The following is a 19100-nucleotide window of genomic DNA, read 5'->3' on the forward strand; positions in this document are numbered from 1 at the left end:
GTTTATCGGGTTTTATAGCTAGTACTATAGCTTAGGTAGTAATCTTAGGCGTAAGAGTCCTAAGATACTCGTAATAGATAGTGCTCTTATAGATTACGTAATAGGGGAATTCCCTATTATTAAGCTCTTATAAAAGCCTTAAAATACTTATAAGTAAGATAGTATTCTTATAATTACTTATAAAGCGTAATCGATAAGCTTATATATAGTAAATATATTATTTATAGGATCGATCCTTACTTCTCTAGCTCTAGCTATTCTATATTACGTTAAACGTAATATTAATTAGTATTAAAAAGGCTTTACTATTTATATAAACCCTAATTTATTACTTTAGCTATACCTAAGAGCTCTAAATACGTAGGGTAAGTGATATAAGTCTTATAATATTATTAATAATATCTCTATAGATTATCGCTACCCTCGTAAGTTAGATATACCTATTCGACCTACCGATTACGTAAGCTATAATTCACGTGCTCTTAGGAGCTGTGAATCCGTGGCTACGGTGATCACGGGATCGGTGATCCCCTAACGGGATCACCGCCCTAGAGAGTTCCCTAATATTGGTTCAATAGTATGCGAGATAAGGGCAGAGACCAGGTGACACCACCTTGATCGCTGGTGGTACGGTACCCCGCAAGTGTAATGATAGCTCCACCCATTAGCTCATCATTCTGTCGGATATACTTTATGTCTTTGACGAGCACTTCTATATCCGGATAAAGATGCCATGCTGGTATGGCGATAAGGAGTGCACCATCCTGAACCCTCTGCGATAGACCCTGGGCGAGACGGTCTATGGCTATCATTCCCGATGTCCATGCTTCCAGCACACTTTCATACGAGTCGCGCTTGGAGTTCACCGGTGATTTGATATTATTAAAAATCAATGTCAACTGAATCTGCTGCCGTCGGAAATGTGCGTCTGCGGTTTGGATCCAAGATCGAGCACTTGCATCCCAGGCGGCCAGTTGTTGTCGACTGAAGGTCTGCTTCGCTGCCAGGACCGCGGCCGTCGAACCCATGTTTTTCGCCTGAAACTCATCGATGATTTGCTGCTTCCGACGTTCAACAATTTCGACCCAAATTGAGATAGCCTCGTGGCCCTGCCATATTCTGGCTAACATGCACGCCAAAAGATGTATCGCGAGAGCCCCATCCCCGGAGGTCGCGGCTGCCCAGATGCTGGTGCCGTCAGGTCCGGCCCTGCGGGCAAAGATTCCAGCGTTCGGGTGTTTTTGCATGTCTGCCTTTGCTCTTCTTGAAATGTCTGAGACCCTTTCTCCATACTTGGCCAGAAGATGAGGCGTGCGTGGGATCAGATCTTCGAAGAGTGCCCCAAGCTTCCGGGCCGTGACATGAGCTTGCCCTTCCTCGGCCTCACTTCGCCTATGGGCGGACAAGGCTTGGCCCAATCCTTGATACTCGGCTGGGGCCTCCACCTTCATGAGGGAAAAGTCGAGGTTTAAGTTGGCAGCTGCGACTGTCAATTCGTTAGGAATCGCTGCAAACGCCGCCGTGAATTTAGAAGCCATTTGGAGAGCGCTAGTCGACAGCTGCCTGTGTGACGCGAAGTTCGAAGGGGGGGGGGGGGGGGGGGGGGTGAAAGGGCGGAGGTTGTCAATATATTCTTTTCTTCTAGTGTCAGAGCAAGAGAATGAACAGTGCAGGCTTTCGACAGGTGATATCCGCAGCCACCTTTTAGCTATGAGGGGGGGATAACTCTGTATTCTAGCCCTCCGCAGCCCTTATATACCCGCTCCCGCGGGCTCCTAAGGTACCCTAGGTTTGGGGCTGCGCATGTGCTTCCTGAGATATATCTGCCCTGACTCAGCCCCGCCCCATGAATGGCCGCCAACATACATACGACTCAAGAGTAGCAGCTTGTTTCGGCGAATCAGTTCCATAGCTGCTAGGCATCGTCATGATGTCCATGACCAAGGTCTAATCACTCGCTTCTAAGTGGTCGCCTGGTCAGAATAGCCTGTTTTGTGACGAATTCCTCACCGAAGTCTGCCTTGGTTGGCGCAGTGCGGACAATCAAAGGCATGAGGACTGCGTACAACGCAGAATACTAGGTACTTGCTCTTTTGTTTCCTCAGGAGACCATGAGCATTCGGGTGGATCGAACGATTTCATCGATGCATGACTAACAGGTCTATCAAAGGCATACCGAGCCTGCTTATTCGTGAAAGGTGGAGTTGCTCACCAGTGTTGTGTGAGCGAACATTGACGTCACGCAATAACTTCGATGCTTAACAATGAAAACGAAGTCTGCTGGAAAAGAATCGCCGAAAAGTTCATGCCTGCCCGACGGAGCGGAACACGGATCGCACCCTCTGAGTCGAGCCACATCCAGCTTTCCTAAGGCGACCCTTTCGTATCATCCATCATGGCCTCGTACGAAGTAGCAACAGGAAGGGTTAATGAAGTGGCCGCACTGACAGCAGGAAACTCGCGAACGCAATGTATTGCCCTCCAGAGAGCCGTCGGCAAAGTTGTAGCCAAGACTTTTACAGCCTTGTTGCCACACCAAAGTCCGACACATCGGCTATGGATGGAGACGTGGTGCCATCAAGTGCCACAAGAAACGCCTCCATCGATCATGCGGTGGTTTTGGAGGTCTGTGGCACGATAGCTGCAGGACATGACCCAGGGCTTCATGAAAGTCACATTGATTCCTCGACACTGCCGTGCTTTGACATCATGACTGGCGGAGTCTTTCCAACCAAACGTATCTCAGGCTATCAAATGGACGCGTACATCAAGATAGAAGAAACATCAATCATGACGGACGTCAAAAATGTTCGCGGTAGGATGATCAAGCTCACAAGACCGGTCGCCGCCAGGGAACACAGACGTGTTGCAGGTGACGATATCAAAGATGGCACTGCACTTCTTGTACCTGGGATGACGGTCCAACCAGAGCACATTTTGGCCCTAGCTTCAATAGGAGTGACTGAGTTTTGGTCTGGAAGAATCCTCGCGTCGAACTTGGTCTTCTGGAAAAGATATCGCAACAACCGACCCTGGCCACGTTCCAGATGCCAACGGCCCGTACCTCGCCGCGGCTTTGGCGGAGGCTGGGGCACACGTATTGTTTCTCGGACCATTTGCGGACGATGCCCGCAAGATGGCAATAAAACTTCGGCGAACGGCCGAGAGTGAGCACTTCTACCTTTGAATCACGGCCGGCGGCGTACCAGCTGGGAAATTCGACTTCCTATTACCGTCATTGCGCAGCCTTGACGCCGCCATAGAGTTTCATGGGCTACGGATACTACCTGGTCATCCTGTGCTGTTCGGAACAATCTTTCGTGAGGAGCTCACAGCGTGCCTATCTTCGGCCTGCCTGGAAATCCAGGGGCAACTGCGGCATGCTTCCAGTTTCTCGTGCGGCCTTTTATGAAATGCCTCCAGGGCTAGCCCCCCGAAAAGCCGATCATCGAAAAACTTCTTCCTCGACGGCTAGAGCAAGATTATGCCGGCAAAATGCCAGACGGCACGGGCTCTCGTACATTATTCAGGCATGGGAAGCTAAAATAGATGCCAGATGTGGGTTTCCTCGTGGAAATGAGCAAGGAGCAAAGCCCAGCTAAAGTTGCATCCTATCTCGATGCTAATTGCTGGATACAGCTTAATGAAGGGAAAATATTGGATGAGAAGGAGCTTGATGTTGTATGTTCTCCTTTTAGAGGGTTCAACATTCCAAGTACATGATAGGGGTTGTCAGATCGTCTGTGTAATCAATCACTCTTGTCCAACCCCGAGATCTGTACTTCTGACAAACCAGAGTCTTCCCACCTTTACAGGACTTGCGCCCATTCTTCCGCTGTGTTGATATTCGAAAACCACGAGTCACGACCCTCTGGCACTTTCAACATGTGACCCTCAACCTCTTTGACTCTTGCCGAAAGGCTCAGTCTCCCTTCTGCAACTCTTTGTTTGAGTATGCGTAATGCTTCCGGGGACCACAACCCGAGCAGCGGCTCACAGAAGCCTTCAGAGGATCTGAAGCACTTGACAGGTTGATAGGGATCATGCAGCAGTTTCTGCAGAGCTTCTGCCGGGACGAGTGGATAGTCGCAGGCCACTACTAGCCAGGAAGCCTCTGGATCGTATGCATGAGCCGCAACGAGCCCAGAGGCAAGACCAGAAGAGATGTCGGTCCCATTGGGCGACTGATCCATGAGTATGAATATAGAATTGTCTTGAGCACCACAGCTGTTCGGGAGAGATACGTCCATCCTGTTGACGACTTTCAGGCTGGAGAGCATCCCGTCTTGCTGCGACTCCCGGGCGAGCGAGATGAATATCTGGCAACTTGGCAGGACGGATCGGATGAGTTGAAGCTGATGACGATACAATGGCGTCTGTTGTGGCGTTTGGAGCAGATGTTTCGGCTGACCGAGTCTCGATGACTCGCTTCCGTGGCAGTCAGTGCGAAAGTCGCTGATACGATTCCGGGGAACAAAGAAGGTACTTTCACCAATACTGCGATGCTCTCCCAGACGACTACACGTCAGCCCTCAAGACCTTTATTCGACACGTTCCATAGAAGCTACAATTGGCCACATAAAACCGGCCCGGACCCTGACGCTTCGGCTCGTCAGTGCCGCATCATTGGTCTAGGGGGACCGGAGCGTCGCTGCTTTCCAATAGAAGTCGCCTTATTGCTCAATTGGTTTGTGTTTCCAAGCTCTCAATATTCACCCTCTAGCCATTCGGTCCTCAGAGTCGCATCAAACTGAAACCATGCATCATGCCGAAAACTCGGCGAACCGCCGGCCCACTGCGGCCGAGGCAGCATATGGGACATTTACGGCCGTCGGACGCCATACACGCATAAGCGGCCGACTCGCGTCGACCACGCCTACGACGAGGAGCCGGAGAAGTGGGTGCAGAGCGCGTATGTCCTCTGTAGCACCGGGTGCGGTCTCGACATTGTCGACAAGGACGGCAAGGTCGTCGGCGTTCGGGGCAGGGCACCGCATCTGGTGAATAAGGGGAGGCTCGGGCCCCAAGGGGCTTCATGGGTGAGTACGCTCATAGTCTATGCACGGATGCAGCAGCTGAACTTATCACCGGGTGGAAGGGCATCAACAGCTCTGATCGCTCACAGCGCACCCTAATCCGGCGGAACAGAAAGCTGGAACGCGCCACCTCGGACGGGGCCATGGGCCTCATTGTCAAGAACTCCAAATCGATGATAAAGAGACTAACCAGTCACAGTACAGCCTTCTATACGAGCGGGCAGCTGCTCCTCGCGAATACTAAGCACTGGCCTTGGTCGGGAAGGTAGGCTGGCATACACTTTACATGTAAAGCGAGCCTAACTCAATGTTTGGATGACGATTAATGGAAACGGAGGGACCGGAATACACGTCTGTGCATGGCTACAGCAGCTGCGCCGATGTCGTCCTGCCAGCGGCGCGATAAGGCGAAAAAACTGTGTATTCAGAAGAAAGACACAATAATCGTCAGGTCACGGAGGGGTGCGATTGAGGTACAGGCTAGGGCTGGCGGTATCAAGGTTGGACAGGTGTTCTTGCTATTCCACCTGGGATGATGGGATGCCAAAGACGGAAGGGCGCGGGGTACGATCGAGCTCACAGTTGGTAAGACGTGACCTGCTGTGTTCATGCTTTAAATCGTGCTGACGGACGCAGAGCGATGGGACCCTATTTCGAAACAACCAACGATTGACGCTGGTGGCGTCCGTATCGAAAAGGTGACTGACACTGGAAAAATGAACGTTTCCGAGCCTCAGTCTGTAGCCGAGGTCGAAGCATCAAACAAGTCGGCTCCTACCTCCATGACTGATGAAGAATCCATGCGCAAGCGACAAACGGAAGAATGGCTTGGTGAAGCCTACGAAAGCATCAAGCCCCTCTCCGAGATTTATGGGTACCTGATTCCTGATTCTGATCTCGTGCACGATACTGAGATCGAAGCAGGGCTGCGCGTCCTCCGCCGCGTTGCTGAGTGCATGCGGCGTCGATTCGAGACGTACATCCTCGAACTGGGCGAGGACAGCCAGCGCGGCAGCAAGAAAGCGAAAAAACTGAGAGACGCACTGCTCACGAGTCGAGATCCGCAGCGCAGCCCGCACGAGGTGATGGATACACTACAGGCGCTGCATGTCTGGCTGGCTCACATCGATGGTGGCTTGACGGCGCTGGTGCCAGTCAGCCAGGCCATGTGGTATCAGGGGTTCTACGATGCGGTAGTAAAGGGGAAGCGGAGCTTGTCAAGGATGCAAGCCTGAGTCGAGCAGCAGATCAAAGTGAGGGCGCCGCAGACGCTGCTATGACCTGCGTGGAAGGGTGTCGAGGACAAGGAGAACGGAGGCGCTGGCATCTGAGCATCTGAGCATCTGAGCATCTGATTAGCTCGCTCCTGGTGTTGTTGTGCAACGGCGAAATCCCCTGCCATCGATAGGCAACTTCGGTAGCCGTGTTCGTCGGGCCGGCCTAGAAGCTGCTGTCAGAGAACGTGAGTGCCTCATGCTAGCTGTCAGTCCCTCGTGTTGGGTCACTGAGAGACCTCTCTGATGAGGATTTGCCCATCCGATGCTTTTCGGACCCGATTCGCATCTGGGCGACTAGTAGGAATCGGAGTAGAAAGCTGTGTAACACAGAGAGAGGAATCATCCGAGATGCAGTTCACAGCGCTGTGTTCAGCCTCGTACTAGGTATCATGATGACAAAGCCAGGATTCTGAGGAAACGGTGGCAGGAGCCACTGATTAAGGGAAGGTATTATTGTCATCGATCGCAGGCAGTGGCTATGATGATGCTGGCAAGGAAAGCGCAGGCATACACAGTGTGTTGATCTCGTGTCCGCAGTTTATCATTGGGTGCGCATCGGCCATATAGGTGTAAATACAGTGCGCTCCACATGAATTTGATCGATAATCAACATTTTCGGAGGCAGCCGTCTCAGGGCTTGCTCCTTCAGACGATGCAAGGAGACATGCCTTGTTCGCGATTCTATCGACTTCTTCCAGTTTGGGATTGCATCCCTCCTCTCATTTTTGGTCACCCCGGCCGGCCACACGACGGACAGCCTGCATCCAGGAAGATGGAGGTCAAGAACTCAGCGGTTCATATCTACCCAGGAGAGATGGGCCCGGGCCTGCCGAACCCACTTCGCTAATCATTTAGTAGCTTGCTCGCTCGTACATGATCACGTCAGACTCATCTCGACACCCTTTCGTCTGGGATTACGCGGGTTCGGATTCCTCCTCCCTGTCCGCCTCATCTCAAAAGCGCCAGCAGCAAGCCCCAGGTCAGAAGCAGTCCCGCTGGCGCGACAGATCCCAGCAGATAAGGTTTTTGTCTCGACGCAGATCAGCTTTCCCACCGCTAGTATGCTGACGGACAGCGACGACCGACGCGAACGGACGAATCTGCTGATGCCACGGCCGTCGTGCAACGGCGACGACGTGAATGGCTGTTCGCCGCTCTCCATTCGAACATGTTGCTATCTGACGCGCACATCTGATGACTATTGGCGCACAGGCGAGGCGGCCGTTACTTTTGGCAATCCATGTTTCAGTCGCGCTGCCGCGACGGTACAGTGGTCCGTAGGATTCATCTCCACCCGCCGAGCTTTTGTTCTTCTGAATTCTGGGTGGTGGGTGGAGTTTGGCGTCTGGCGTTTGGCGAGGTACTCTTGTCTCGGTTGATCGCGCCCATCTGACAAATTCTCCCTGAGCCAAACTCCGCGGCGATTCCGGGGCTTGCCCTTGCATCTTCACTTCGCATTCCATCGTTCTTTCTATCTGCTTCTGAGGTCGTCTGTCGACTGCCACAGTGTACCCCTCCGCATGCTATCTTGGCAGTTGGCCTCAGCGTTGGGGGTGCGATTGTGCCATGGTGCGATGCAGTGAAGGGACGGAACAGAGCGGATCCATCTCCCTGTAAGTCTCCGTTTGAGCTGTGCAAATGTCTCCGATGAGCTCAACCCCTCGTCGCCTTGGCTGTTTGAACAAAACATCATCGTCAGCAGCCCTACTGCAGACGATCGCGTACGTCACAGGGACCAAGTTGCGAACTGGTGAGAGACACGGGCTGCTGGACGCGACGGAGACCACAAATGATGCCTGGAGTTTGGTTAAGCCCGGCGGCTCAGCTGCACCAACACACACCCTCAACAGCGGCCAAATTCCATCCATCGGCAGAAACCCATGGTCGGAAGAAACCCACCCACGGAGAAAACCCATAACTCCACGGGTGGTACCCCTCGAGCGCGCTAACGCCATCCAAAGTCCGCAAGCCAGCATCTGCAAACTCCATCGCCCTCACTCCCAAGTCAAGGCCAATGTGGAACGGGCCACAGGGCAACGGACATGGGCATGGGCCACACACTTTGTCCGCAGAAGCGCGCTAGCTAGCCAGGACGCAGGCCGACTTGAAGCCCACAAAGCACGAGGATGCTGGATTGCTCATCTCATCTCGCCATCCACCAGGCAGCCTCCCCTTGGCTAACGGACAAAACCCACCAGCAGATCATCTCACCACATCGATGCCCGGATTGGGCCACCGTGCTGCAGCTCGACAAGGGAGGGATTCTCGCCTTTTCTCGTAGGGCTTACCGGCTACCATGACATCCTGACACCCCGCCCAGCGATTACCAATAAGCATGTTGGTGCCCAGCCGCTTGCTGCCCGCGTATAAGCTGCGAGGGCATGGTACGTACCCAGCAGTGTACCTCGTCGTCGTGCGCAATTCTGCCGCTGGACACAGGTCGCCTGGCCTGGCCATTTCCAGGCAAAACATGGCACACATGTACCACCACCCCTACCCGGCCAGATGAATCACCCTCTCTCTCTATCCCTGTCCGCCCGAATCTCCGTGGAGCCGGCATTACCAAAGATGTCTCCGAACACGTGCATTGGTCACCTCGAGACTCTCGGTCTCGGTCCTAAGCCCGGGCGAGAACTTGCTGCGCAGGAGGGACAGAGTAGCCATGGGCAGAAACAGACGAGGTGGACCCCCTGCCCTTGCGGAACTGAGGCAGAAAGTATGCAGAGATGATGTGAGGCAGACCGTTATGGTTGTCTTGGTAAGACTCTTTCTTCATCGCAGTGGAAAGGCAGTGCTACATAAGGCACGCCCCGAAGCCATCTTACACGGCCCATCCCTTCCTTCAAGCCTCACACACTCTTGCATCGCGGGTCCTTGCTCTCTACCAACCTTGTTACGGTAGCACGACACCACATCAGCCCTGACTTGACCTCACCCAACCCATCAACGGACACAAACGGGCTTTCTCATCATGTCTCTGACCGCCAGCAACCTAGGGGGCAATCCTGAGAAGGAACCCGAGAGGTCCCCTTCCGTGACACCATCGGCGTATGAAGAGGCCAAGAAGGAGTATGGCTCGACCACCGACGTCGACGAAGAGGCACAGACGCAGACGCAGCCAGACAAGGGTGTCGAGGACGCCGCACCGGCGGAAGGACCTCAGTACCCTACAGGCATGCGCTTGACTTTCGTCTTCGTCGCCCTCATGCTTAGCATCTTCCTTGTTGCCCTCGACATGACCATCGTCGGCACAGCCATCCCTAAGATTACCGACGAATTTAAGCGCCTGGACGAAGTGTCGTGGTACGGTGCCGCCTTCTTCATGACCGTCGCCGCCTTCCAGTCAACCTGTAAGTGACTTCCCGAAACTGGCCCACCTTGAGGTCACCATGCTGATAAGTGGTTCTCTCTCAGGGGGCAAGGCGTACAAGTACTTCCCGTTGAAGATTAGCTTCCTCATCTCGATCGCCATCTTCGAAGTTGGTTCGCTCATCTGTGCCGTCGCCCCGACCTCCATCGCTCTCATCGTCGGCCGTGCCATCGCCGGCGTTGGTGCCGCAGGTATCGGTTCCGGAGCCTACACCATCATAGGATTCGCCGCGCCTCCGGCCAAACGCCCCGCATACACTGGTGCTATCGGTGCTTCATACGGTATTGCCTCGGTCATCGGCCCCATCGTTGGTGGCGTTTTTTCCGACCACGTCACTTGGCGGTGGTGCTTCTACATCAACCTGCCCATCGTGCGTTGCCCCAGTCCCTGAAACCCATTCCGACTCCCCAGACTGACTTGACTAGGGCGCCGTCTCTGCTGCCATCATTCTGTTCTGGTTCCAGACACCTCCTCATGCCATTCCCGTTGAGGCACCTCTGAAGGAGAAGATTCTTCAGATGGATCCCCTTGGCACTGCCCTCATCATGGCTGCCACCATCTCTTTCCTGCTCGCTTTCCAGTACGGCGGCGTTGAACATGCTTGGGACTCTTCTGTCGTCATTGGCCTCATCGTCGGCTTCGTCCTCATGGCTATTGCGTTTGGTGTACTTCAATGGTATCAAGGCGAGCGCTCCATGATTGCCCCGCGCCTCATCAAAGACCGCACGCTATACATCTCCAGCATTTACATGTTCTTCTACGCTGGCGCCTACTTCACCCTGATCTACTATCTGCCCATCTACTTCCAGTCGGTCGACAACCAATCCCCCACGCAATCCGGTGTGCGCAATCTGCCTCTCATCATCGGTGTCACCATCGCTACCGTTAGTTCTGGCATCTCGATCACCATGTATGGGCACTACACACCCATCCTCGTCGTATCCGCTGCCGTCTCTACCGTGGCGGCTGGCCTTATTTACACGCTCGACGTTGGTAGCGGCAGCGGCGAGTGGATTGGTTACCAGGCTCTCGCTGGCCTGTCCTGGGGCGCCTCGTTCCAGATTCCGATGATCGCCGTCCAGGGTACCTCGACACCCGAAGACCTCGCCTCCAAGACAGCTATTCTGCTCTGTAAGTTTCGCCCGTGGCGCTGACAGCTTCGGCATGACCATCTTCGCTAACACCAACCAGTCTTCCAGATTATCGGCGGTGCTTTCTACGTCGCAGGTGCTCAAGCTGGTTTCCTCCAGACCATCCTCAAGACCCTTCGCGATACAGCTCCCCAGATTTCCCAAGAGCAAGTTATCTTGACTGGCGCAACTGAAATCCGCAACGCCTTCCCCACGGACGTCGTTCCGCTTGTCATCGAGGCTTACATGGACGGTCTTCGCGTGACGTTTGCGCTTGTTATTGCCGGCGCGGGTGTGGCCTTCGTAGCGAGCCTTGGGTCCAGGTGGAAGAAGCTCGACACCAGCAACCTGTCTGCTGGCGGCGCGGCTTAGACGTTGCAGTCTATGAGGAGTCTTTGATGAGATGAATGATGGATAGCCGGAGGAGTCGGGTTTGGGACCGAGAGTAACGGATATAGTGGCATAGACGGCGTTGGTGGCTGGTTGCTTGAGCAGCATGTTTGCATCTCCTATTCCGCATAATGACTAGAAATAATACCTCTGGCTTTGACGAAGACATTATATCGGGTAAAATGTCTCATAGATGTTGATTCGACACCGAAATATTCTGATCTACGCCGGTTTCATCGAGTATAGTAGTCGTAGACCTATGAGTTTCTTACGCAATGCAATGTATTCTGTTTGTTAACTAGCCAAATAATCTACACCGAGGCCCAACCGCCATTTTCCTCACAAGCAGTTTGTAGCCACATCTTCTTTCTCACAACTTGTCATACGTTTCGCAGCCGCGGATTACCGAAACTGCTGTCCCAGAACGAAGTCAGTATCAGGACCCTAATGCGTAAGCCGACCTCATGGGTGAACCCTCGGTTTTGCCGAGTAAAGTGCCCAATTCATCAGCACGTCCACCCCCTCTTCCTTCGCCACGGGCTGACCGTAGTCGTATCCTCGCTCACGCCATCCTCCCAGCTCAGCTCGCCAAACTCGCTGTACGGCCTGACGTGGCGGAACGCCAGATCCGTCGAACGCGGTCTCGTTCTCGACGGCGCGCGGCGGGGGCCCTGCCTTGTAGCTGCCTGGCGCATGCGGTGTGTGAAGAAGCACGCTGCGCAGAGGGCTAGCACGACGACGACGGGCAGCATCGTGCACAGGGCTATGAGGGCTGGTTTTGATAGGGGGGCCTTGACGTTTCTGGGCTGCGGGGGCTCGGTGCGCGGAGTGGTGGGATCGGGGGTTAGGAAGGGGCTTATCTCCGGAGGTGGGAGGAGGGGGAGGAGGTTCGTGGACCAGGCTTCTCCGTTGAAGGTTGCGCAGGCTATCTCCGTGGGGGACGTCTGGTAGTAGAGAGTGAAATAGCGAGCTCCCCGACGGGAGGTTATGGTTAGGGGGACGGAAGGGGTATTTGCCCTTGGCCAGAGGTTGCGGGGCTGGGCGGGCTGGGGGACCCAGGTTTCCGGGCTGGCTGGTGGGGAGAGGAGGTGATGGAGCGTTGCGTCGGTGCCGATGTAGAAAAGGGAGGATGATCCTTGATCGTCGGTTGTGAGGGCTAGGGAGAGGAGGGTGTTGGGTTGGAATGAAGCCATCTCGCCAGTTGTTGAAGTGATTACTGATGCTCATTCTTAGCGGCGTGGTTTAGTGGTTTGATGGCGTTCACACTTACACCTGTCCCAAACAGCGTCTTCGATGCCCTTCTGGAGCACTTGAATGCGCTGGTCGCCCGGTACAATGACAGTAACCTCCTTTTCAGCCGACGCAGCAGATGCCAGCGCGAACCCATTACCAGGTTGGTCCGCCACCAATCCACCATGGAGCCAGCCCGTTGGGTTATGGAACGAAAGTTCATGGATCCTTCTTTCCTCGTCGTGGACGTAGACTCGAATGCCCTCCTCGGCGCCAAGGAGGACGGCATTGAGCGCCGTACGATCATGGAGCGCGATGCCATCGGGAAGGGCTGTCGAGATGATCTCTGAGTTGTGAAGCGCGTAGGCACCGCTGGTGGCGTTGCACTCGTAGCGAGCGTACACAAGGTTATTTGAGGAGTCTTGATACCAGAGACAAGCCTAGAGAAAGAGTCAGTCATACTCTTGACAGACGAGCGGCGTTGGAGGAAGGACCCATGTTGTCACGGCGTCGAACCAGCCGACGCCGGCCAGGCTGCTGTGTTCTTTGGGAGGGAACTCGGTCTCCAAGACGAAAGGATCGTTGACTGGGAAGACGAGATCGTTCGAGGTGTTGCAACTGCTGTGGTACAAAAGGTGGGAAATGGGAGCCTGGAGGACAAGCTGGTCTCCCATGTCCGTAGACCAAGCTGCCAATGAGGCCATTGCAGAGTTGAGAAGCAGTAAGCAGACGATGCCTGCGATCATGAACGTTGAGGTCCTCATCATTGGTCTTGAGCTCGGACTGCTTGCGCTAAAGACGAAGTAGTAGTCTGGCTTTCGAACGATGAGGTTTCCCCCGAAGAAAGGTTAAAGAAAAGAGAAATAGGGCGCTGGAGAAGTTGAGAACAAGAACAAATCAACGACAGCCGACGGTTAAGATCGATATTATAATGAAAACTGGAAGGAACGGACTTGCATATCATTTAAATTGGGAATATTGTTGCTATTGATAGACGCAAATGACATGTGTGGTTTTTGCTCCTTCCATGTGGAGAAGAAAATAACCAAGTCGTCTTATCTCAATTGACAGATCGTGTGCAATCAACTTCCCGAGTGACGGCCGCAAATGCCTTCGTGACGGTAACATTACAGAGAATCACTCATCGTGCGACGAGAATAAAAGACACGAACCTACAATATGATTGATGGAGTCTTTGACACTCATCACACGATCCCTCTATTATTTTGAAACTTCTAAAGCAAGCCTACTCCGACCCCGCCGCGTTTGTCACCTTGACGCTGCCATCCTCCATGCCAAAGTATGCCGCCACAGGCTTTTGGGCCAGTCCAGACTTACCGGCCTTGGCCGCTTCGCTGCCGTCGAGACCAAAAAAGATGCCGACCTCGACAACACCGGGAATCTTGACAATCTCGTCCGCCAGCGCCTTGACACCCCACGAGCCATCGGCGGCACGCTCAGCACCCGCGCCCTCGCTGAGCAGCTTCAGCGGCGCAAACGGCGCGTCAATGATCCACATGCCATTGTCCGTCACGACCTCGCCGGCCTTGCCAGGGACACCGGGGCGAACGAGGGGCCCGGTCGAGCCCAGCGCCACGAGCTGGTTCAGGACATCGGGCGCCGCCATGGGCAGGACCTCAATGGGAATGGCCTTCCACTGCGTGAGCAGGTTCTTCGAGAGCTTGCGGTAGTCGGCGACAACGACAAACTTCTTAGCGGCGATGGCGACGAGCTTCTCCTGCAGCAGACAGGCGCCGCCGCCCTTGATGCAGTTGAGCTCGGCGTCGACCTCGTCGGCGCCGTCGAACGCGACGTCCAGCGTCACGGGCTTGCCACTCTCCAGGGGCCTGTCGTCGAGGTTGCAGAGGCGCAGGCCGGCAGCCCGGATGAGGCCCTTGCTCTGGCTGCCGGTGGGGAAGAAGGTCATCTCGCCCCAGAACGAGGGGCCCTTGGCAGCGATGGCGTCAACGACATAGACGACTGTGCTGCCAGATCCGATGCCGACGTAGCGGTGGCTGGGCTGCAGGTGTTCGGACACGGCGCGGGCGGCAGCGGCCTTTTTGGCTGATTCGACGGGGGACAGGGTAGACATGGTGCGAGCTGCTGTTGAGGCTGTTTCGGAAGCAAAGTGAAGCCGATGAAGGAAGGGAAGGGGTATCTTGTTGGTAATTGTTGCTGGAGGGCAAAAGAAAGATGGACGCAGGAGGCGGAACATGGGGAAGGGAGGGAGGGGTGAGGGTAAATCTCACGATGGTAACGACTGTGGTTGAGGTTTAAGCTGTAGTGGGGTGGTATGACGACAGCCGCCATGAACCTCCGAGTCCGGGTGCTGAGTCAGTGCGAGGTGGGGACTCAGCTGAAGGCACGTGATCTTCAGAGACTGGTCCGCACTGGAATTCCTGCGCTTGGCACCAGCACCTCGAGACACAAATTTTCGTACTTCAATTGCAGTTTTATTTTCAAAGCCGTCATCCCCCTCCGCTCAGTCATCCCAGCCATCCTGGTTAGGATACCCTGAAGAACGAGGGAACGATACGCCGCGGTTGCAACAACGCCAAGGAAGAAGTTGCCGACAGCCACCGACATGATGAAGTACAGCAGACGTAATACCTCTCCCTCGTGCGGGGTCATCATGTCTCCGCACACCTCCCCCCATCATTCAGCGGCGCTTTGGCCGAGTGGTTAAGGCGATGCCCTGCTATTGATGAGCGTTCTCGGACACTCGATAGTTCAGGCATTGTGTTCGCACGCGCAGGTTCGAATCCTGCAGGCGTCGTTAATTCTTTTGCCGTTTTTGCTTCATGATGGAGCACTGTATTATTGATCTTAACTGCTTACCTACCTACCTTAGGTGCCTACGTAAGGAACTCAAAGCACCTACTACATTGATGACCCGTCCTCGGCTTAAGGATTGCAAGGGAAGATGCAAAGTCTCAAGCCCTATTCTTGACGAGAAAATGTTTACGGCTGCCCAGCCAAGCATGAAGAACAGATTCTTCAGCTCCAGGTTCTCCCATGTCGACTTCTCAACATGACGGCTTGCCAGGCGACAGGCACTCACGTCCTTCCATTCGGCCGACAGCGTGAAAAGTCCCCACGTCTGAACTTTCTTCTTGATCCATGTCTTGCCGTAGTAGCGTGCCTTGCATATGGCCATTCAAATCAACTTGTTTCGGCCACTGTCGTACGTCAATTCGCGCTGGTTATATTCGCAGACGAAAGAGGTGCAAGGAGATCTAGTGACCGTTATCAGACGGATCAGTCGCATATCGTGGCCGTTGCCAACGGTCACGTCCCCATTGAGCCGATGTTACTACCTTATGAAGTGACAGTGCCAGAGATGCGAACGGGTTGCACTGCTTGCCAGAGATCTGACGCTTTCCTTTCCACATCGACAAGCCAGGCGGGACGCATCCGCCAGATCTTCATCGAGTTGAGGCACCGGCTGCCGAGCAGTCATTGGCAACTTCCCGATCCAAGCTTTGAAGAGACGGGCAATGATCCACTCCAGGTCAGGTTCATAAGACAAGGCCAGCATGACTCGGGACCGACTCATCTCTGATGAGTCGCATGCTCTTGTCAGTGAAAAGGGCTTGTCGCTATCGTCTTCAAGGCAAACACGCATCGGCACGAGAATGATCGAGATGTGTGGCTGTTTCTCAACAGCAAGAAGTCTGTTAGCTACTCTGCTTCTGAAAATGCTGGCGGAGAGCCTTGTCTTTGTTGCACCTGGAGGGCAGGAGCTGGCTCGGCCCGCCGAGCTTGACTCTCCTGGGGCTCTTGGAACGGGGGTTCGGATCAGCACAGGGTTTGAAGCCGTCCATAAGGATCTTGCAGATGTGGCAGTAGGGTCATCTTGACGCACGACCGCCACCTATGGCATGTCGGGGTTTGTAGGTAGCTATGAAAAACTTGTGTACCAGTGGAGGATCTATGGCAGTGATCTTATCGGACGCAAGGTGGGAGTTGATGTCGAGAGAAGAATACACGATGTCAGAACTACATTCGCTGAGTTGATGAAAACCAGATGAAGTGTGACAACAATTCGACACAAACCCCATCCCGAACTGTTTAGGCACACTCCGCCATTCCTGTCTGCACCAACCAGTGCCGTGGTTTGGGGTTCTTGAGCATCGCCCCATGTCGGTCTTGCCAATGCCAGTTGATTGTAGCCTGCTGATGCATGTCCCTAGCGAGCGATCCAGTCTTGTTCATGATGTTTCTGCACCAGTACTTTGGACAATTAAACAGTCGTCGCCTTCTTCTATGAGAGCCGTCTCTTCATGATGCCTCGTTGTGATCGAACCCCATGACATGTATGACGCAGAATTCCAGAGACCGAGAAACGATGCATGACATCGCGACGAGTCTGTTCCCAAGTTCTGCGTCGTTTGCGAGCATCGCGAAAAAGAAGCAGTGAATGAGACACAACCAATCGCTGCCGAGTTCGCGTCAATGACGTCGGCATGGAACGCAATACCGCACTGTAGGACAGAGTTCACCCGCGCGCTCAGACCAGACAAGACAAGAGATAAGCATCATCTTCGACCTCCTGACCTCTCCTTCGACGAGAAACGACGAGAAGCGCTGGCCTTGGCCCTCTGGCTCCCCCTCTACAACCCATCCACGATGTTGTCTCTTTTCGCCGCTCTCCCGGCCATCGTCCTCTCTCTCCACTTCACCATCGCGGCAGTAGCCCGATTGAGCGACGCACTCCCGACCCTCCACGCGCGAACCTATCGGAAGACGCAGCTCTCGGCAGCGAAACTCTACCCCATCGTGCCCTTCAAAGACGACATTCCCAGACACATGCGCTACGTCGGCGCCTGGTATCTACTGACCGCCGCCATGCTTGCCTGGCCTTCGACGCGCGGCAGCCTGCCGACGCTCGGGCTCGTGCTCTTCTGGACGGGCGCCGGCGCCTGGAGCCGGGCCAAGAGCGGCCTGAAGTTCCGCCTGCCGCTCATGAACGCGTCGCTCGGCGTCTTGGTCTTTGTTATGGGGAGACTCAACGGCTGACTGGGCCGGAAGAGAAGAAAAGAAAAGAAACGCGACGCGCAGGACGCGTTTGCCATGGGAACGTGCCCGCGCGCGCTCGGAGGTGGATGATGTAGAAGGCTGAGATGACATCACCATTCGCTCGAGCTGCTTGGATCTACTATTTTGTCTTCTCTTCGTCGGTCACGAAACATTCATCTTCCCGTCGCCAGTATTCAGTCAACATTCGAGATCTACAGAATTCAATCATCAAGATGGCCGCGACACGATCTGACGACACCCATGCCAAGGCCGACGGCGCTCACGGTGATGCGGCTGCCGGCGAGAAGCATGTCATTGACAATCAGGATAATGGGGCCTCGCCAGACGCAAAACGCGTGAAGAGAGATGAGGCCGACGATGGGAAACAGACGACAATTGAAGAAAGCTTTGCCAAGAGTGGCGAGTCCAAGCCCACAACCACAACAGACGAGTCACGCGACGATGAAGCCGATGAACAGACCCAGAATGGCAACGACACGGAAATGGGCGATAGCAAGGACGAGGAAAATGAGGACGAGGAAAGAGACAACAAGGTCGATGCCAAGCCCACCAGTAGAAGCGACACCGCCGAGAAGCCCCATGAAGACCCCGACGTCCCCTCTAGCATCCTCGAAAAGGGTCTCATCTACTTCTTCATCCGCGCACGCGTCAACAATGATGAGCCTGAGCAGGTCAACGACATTGCTCGCAGCTACTTCATTCTGCGACCTCTCGCCAGGGATGCCCGTCTCGGCGAGGGCCCCATCGGCGACGCGGGCAATAGCCGTCTGCTGGCGTTGCCGAAGAAGGTCCTCCCTCAGAGTGGAAAGGATCGATTCATGGTGTTTGTCGAAAAGTCGGGCGCGAGCTTCAAAGAGTTGAAGGAGACCTTCCTGCAAGGCGCGGAGAACGTGACCAAGACGCAGGGGACGAGCACGACGCCTCCCGCCACGCCGGCCGCCGAGGGCGTGTATGTGATCACCACCACCGGGCGCGACAGCCACCTGGCGTACATGATCACCCTGCCTGGGGAGTTGGGGGAGGTACAGAAGGACCTGGGTGTCAAGGAGCAGGGCAGCTTTATCCTGAGCACGAAGAACCCCGAGCAACCTTCGCCCGCGAACACGCAGTTGCCCGAGGGGCCGGGCTTCTCCAAGGAGTCAGTCTTTGCTTGCTCCGACATCGCTATTCCCTTGCTGACATCGATTGCAGGATCCAAGACGAGTTTCAGGGCCGTCGCTGGCTACCCTCGAAACCGGCGCACTTTGACTACCCCAACGCGCAGATCCTGCTCATTGGCGAGTCCAGCGGTATTGACAAGGCCGTTGAGCCGCAGCAGAAGGACCAGAAGAATGGCAAGGAGGAGCCAGAGGAGGTGCTGAAGGATCTGGAGGATGACGATGTCGATCGTATGAAGCATCTAGGCGGAAGCGACTCAGAGGCTATTTTCAAGGACTTGAAAGCGAGTGCGGACGACTTTCCCAAGCTGATGACGACTTTTTGAGCTATAGGAAAACCACCTGATTTGATGGAGATGGCAGTGCTCAACGTCTTATCGTTTGCTGATTTAGGCGCGAGCTTGATAGCCACCCACATCGGCGACAGCATGTCACGTTCGAATTGACATCCATCGGTGGCATCAAAGGCC

At 54.6% G+C, this 19100-nt stretch overlaps 6 protein-coding genes and 1 non-coding gene across 7 annotated transcripts; 5 read left to right on the top strand and 2 right to left on the bottom strand.

Annotated features, from left to right (window-relative positions):
• Positions 1-5752: 5752 nt before the first annotated feature.
• On the top strand, positions 5753-6271 carry D7B24_008231 (uncharacterized protein; the record flags this gene model as incomplete). The annotated part of the gene is made up of 1 exon (XM_028642325.1): positions 5753-6271. One exon carries the CDS (start codon positions 5753-5755, stop codon positions 6269-6271), a length of 519 nt encoding a protein of 172 aa, XP_028493864.1.
• A 3013-nt stretch (positions 6272-9284) lies between these two features.
• D7B24_008232 (uncharacterized protein) lies at positions 9285-11185 on the top strand (the record flags this gene model as incomplete). The annotated part of the gene is made up of 4 exons (XM_028642326.1): positions 9285-9663; positions 9728-10053; positions 10109-10814; positions 10875-11185. 4 exons carry the CDS (start codon positions 9285-9287, stop codon positions 11183-11185), a joined length of 1722 nt encoding a protein of 573 aa, XP_028493865.1.
• A 524-nt stretch (positions 11186-11709) lies between these two features.
• On the bottom strand, positions 11710-13200 carry D7B24_008233 (uncharacterized protein; the record flags this gene model as incomplete). The annotated part of the gene is made up of 3 exons (XM_028642327.1): positions 11710-12419; positions 12474-12873; positions 12928-13200. 3 exons carry the CDS (start codon positions 13198-13200, stop codon positions 11710-11712), a joined length of 1383 nt encoding a protein of 460 aa, XP_028493866.1.
• Positions 13201-13679: 479 nt separating this feature from the next.
• On the bottom strand, positions 13680-14525 carry RKI1 (ribose-5-phosphate isomerase rki1; the record flags this gene model as incomplete). The annotated part of the gene is made up of 1 exon (XM_028642328.1): positions 13680-14525. The coding sequence occupies one exon, from the start codon at positions 14523-14525 to the stop codon at positions 13680-13682; it is 846 nt and encodes a 281-aa protein (XP_028493867.1).
• A 572-nt stretch (positions 14526-15097) lies between these two features.
• D7B24_008235 lies at positions 15098-15209 on the top strand. The gene has a single exon. It is a non-coding gene; the product is annotated as a tRNA-Ser (tRNA).
• Positions 15210-17062: 1853 nt separating this feature from the next.
• On the top strand, positions 17063-17452 carry D7B24_008236 (uncharacterized protein; the record flags this gene model as incomplete). The annotated part of the gene is made up of 1 exon (XM_028642329.1): positions 17063-17452. The coding sequence occupies one exon, from the start codon at positions 17063-17065 to the stop codon at positions 17450-17452; it is 390 nt and encodes a 129-aa protein (XP_028493868.1).
• Positions 17453-17685: 233 nt separating this feature from the next.
• On the top strand, positions 17686-18956 carry D7B24_008237 (uncharacterized protein; the record flags this gene model as incomplete). Its single annotated transcript, XM_028642330.1, has 2 exons — positions 17686-18611; positions 18665-18956. The coding sequence occupies 2 exons, from the start codon at positions 17686-17688 to the stop codon at positions 18954-18956; spliced, it is 1218 nt and encodes a 405-aa protein (XP_028493869.1).
• Between the last annotated feature and the right edge of the window lie 144 nt (positions 18957-19100).

This window comes from Verticillium nonalfalfae (genome assembly GCF_003724135.2).
Source record: "Verticillium nonalfalfae strain VnAa140/NRRL 66861 chromosome Unknown scaffold_71, whole genome shotgun sequence".
Taxonomy (NCBI): domain Eukaryota; kingdom Fungi; phylum Ascomycota; class Sordariomycetes; order Glomerellales; family Plectosphaerellaceae; genus Verticillium; species Verticillium nonalfalfae.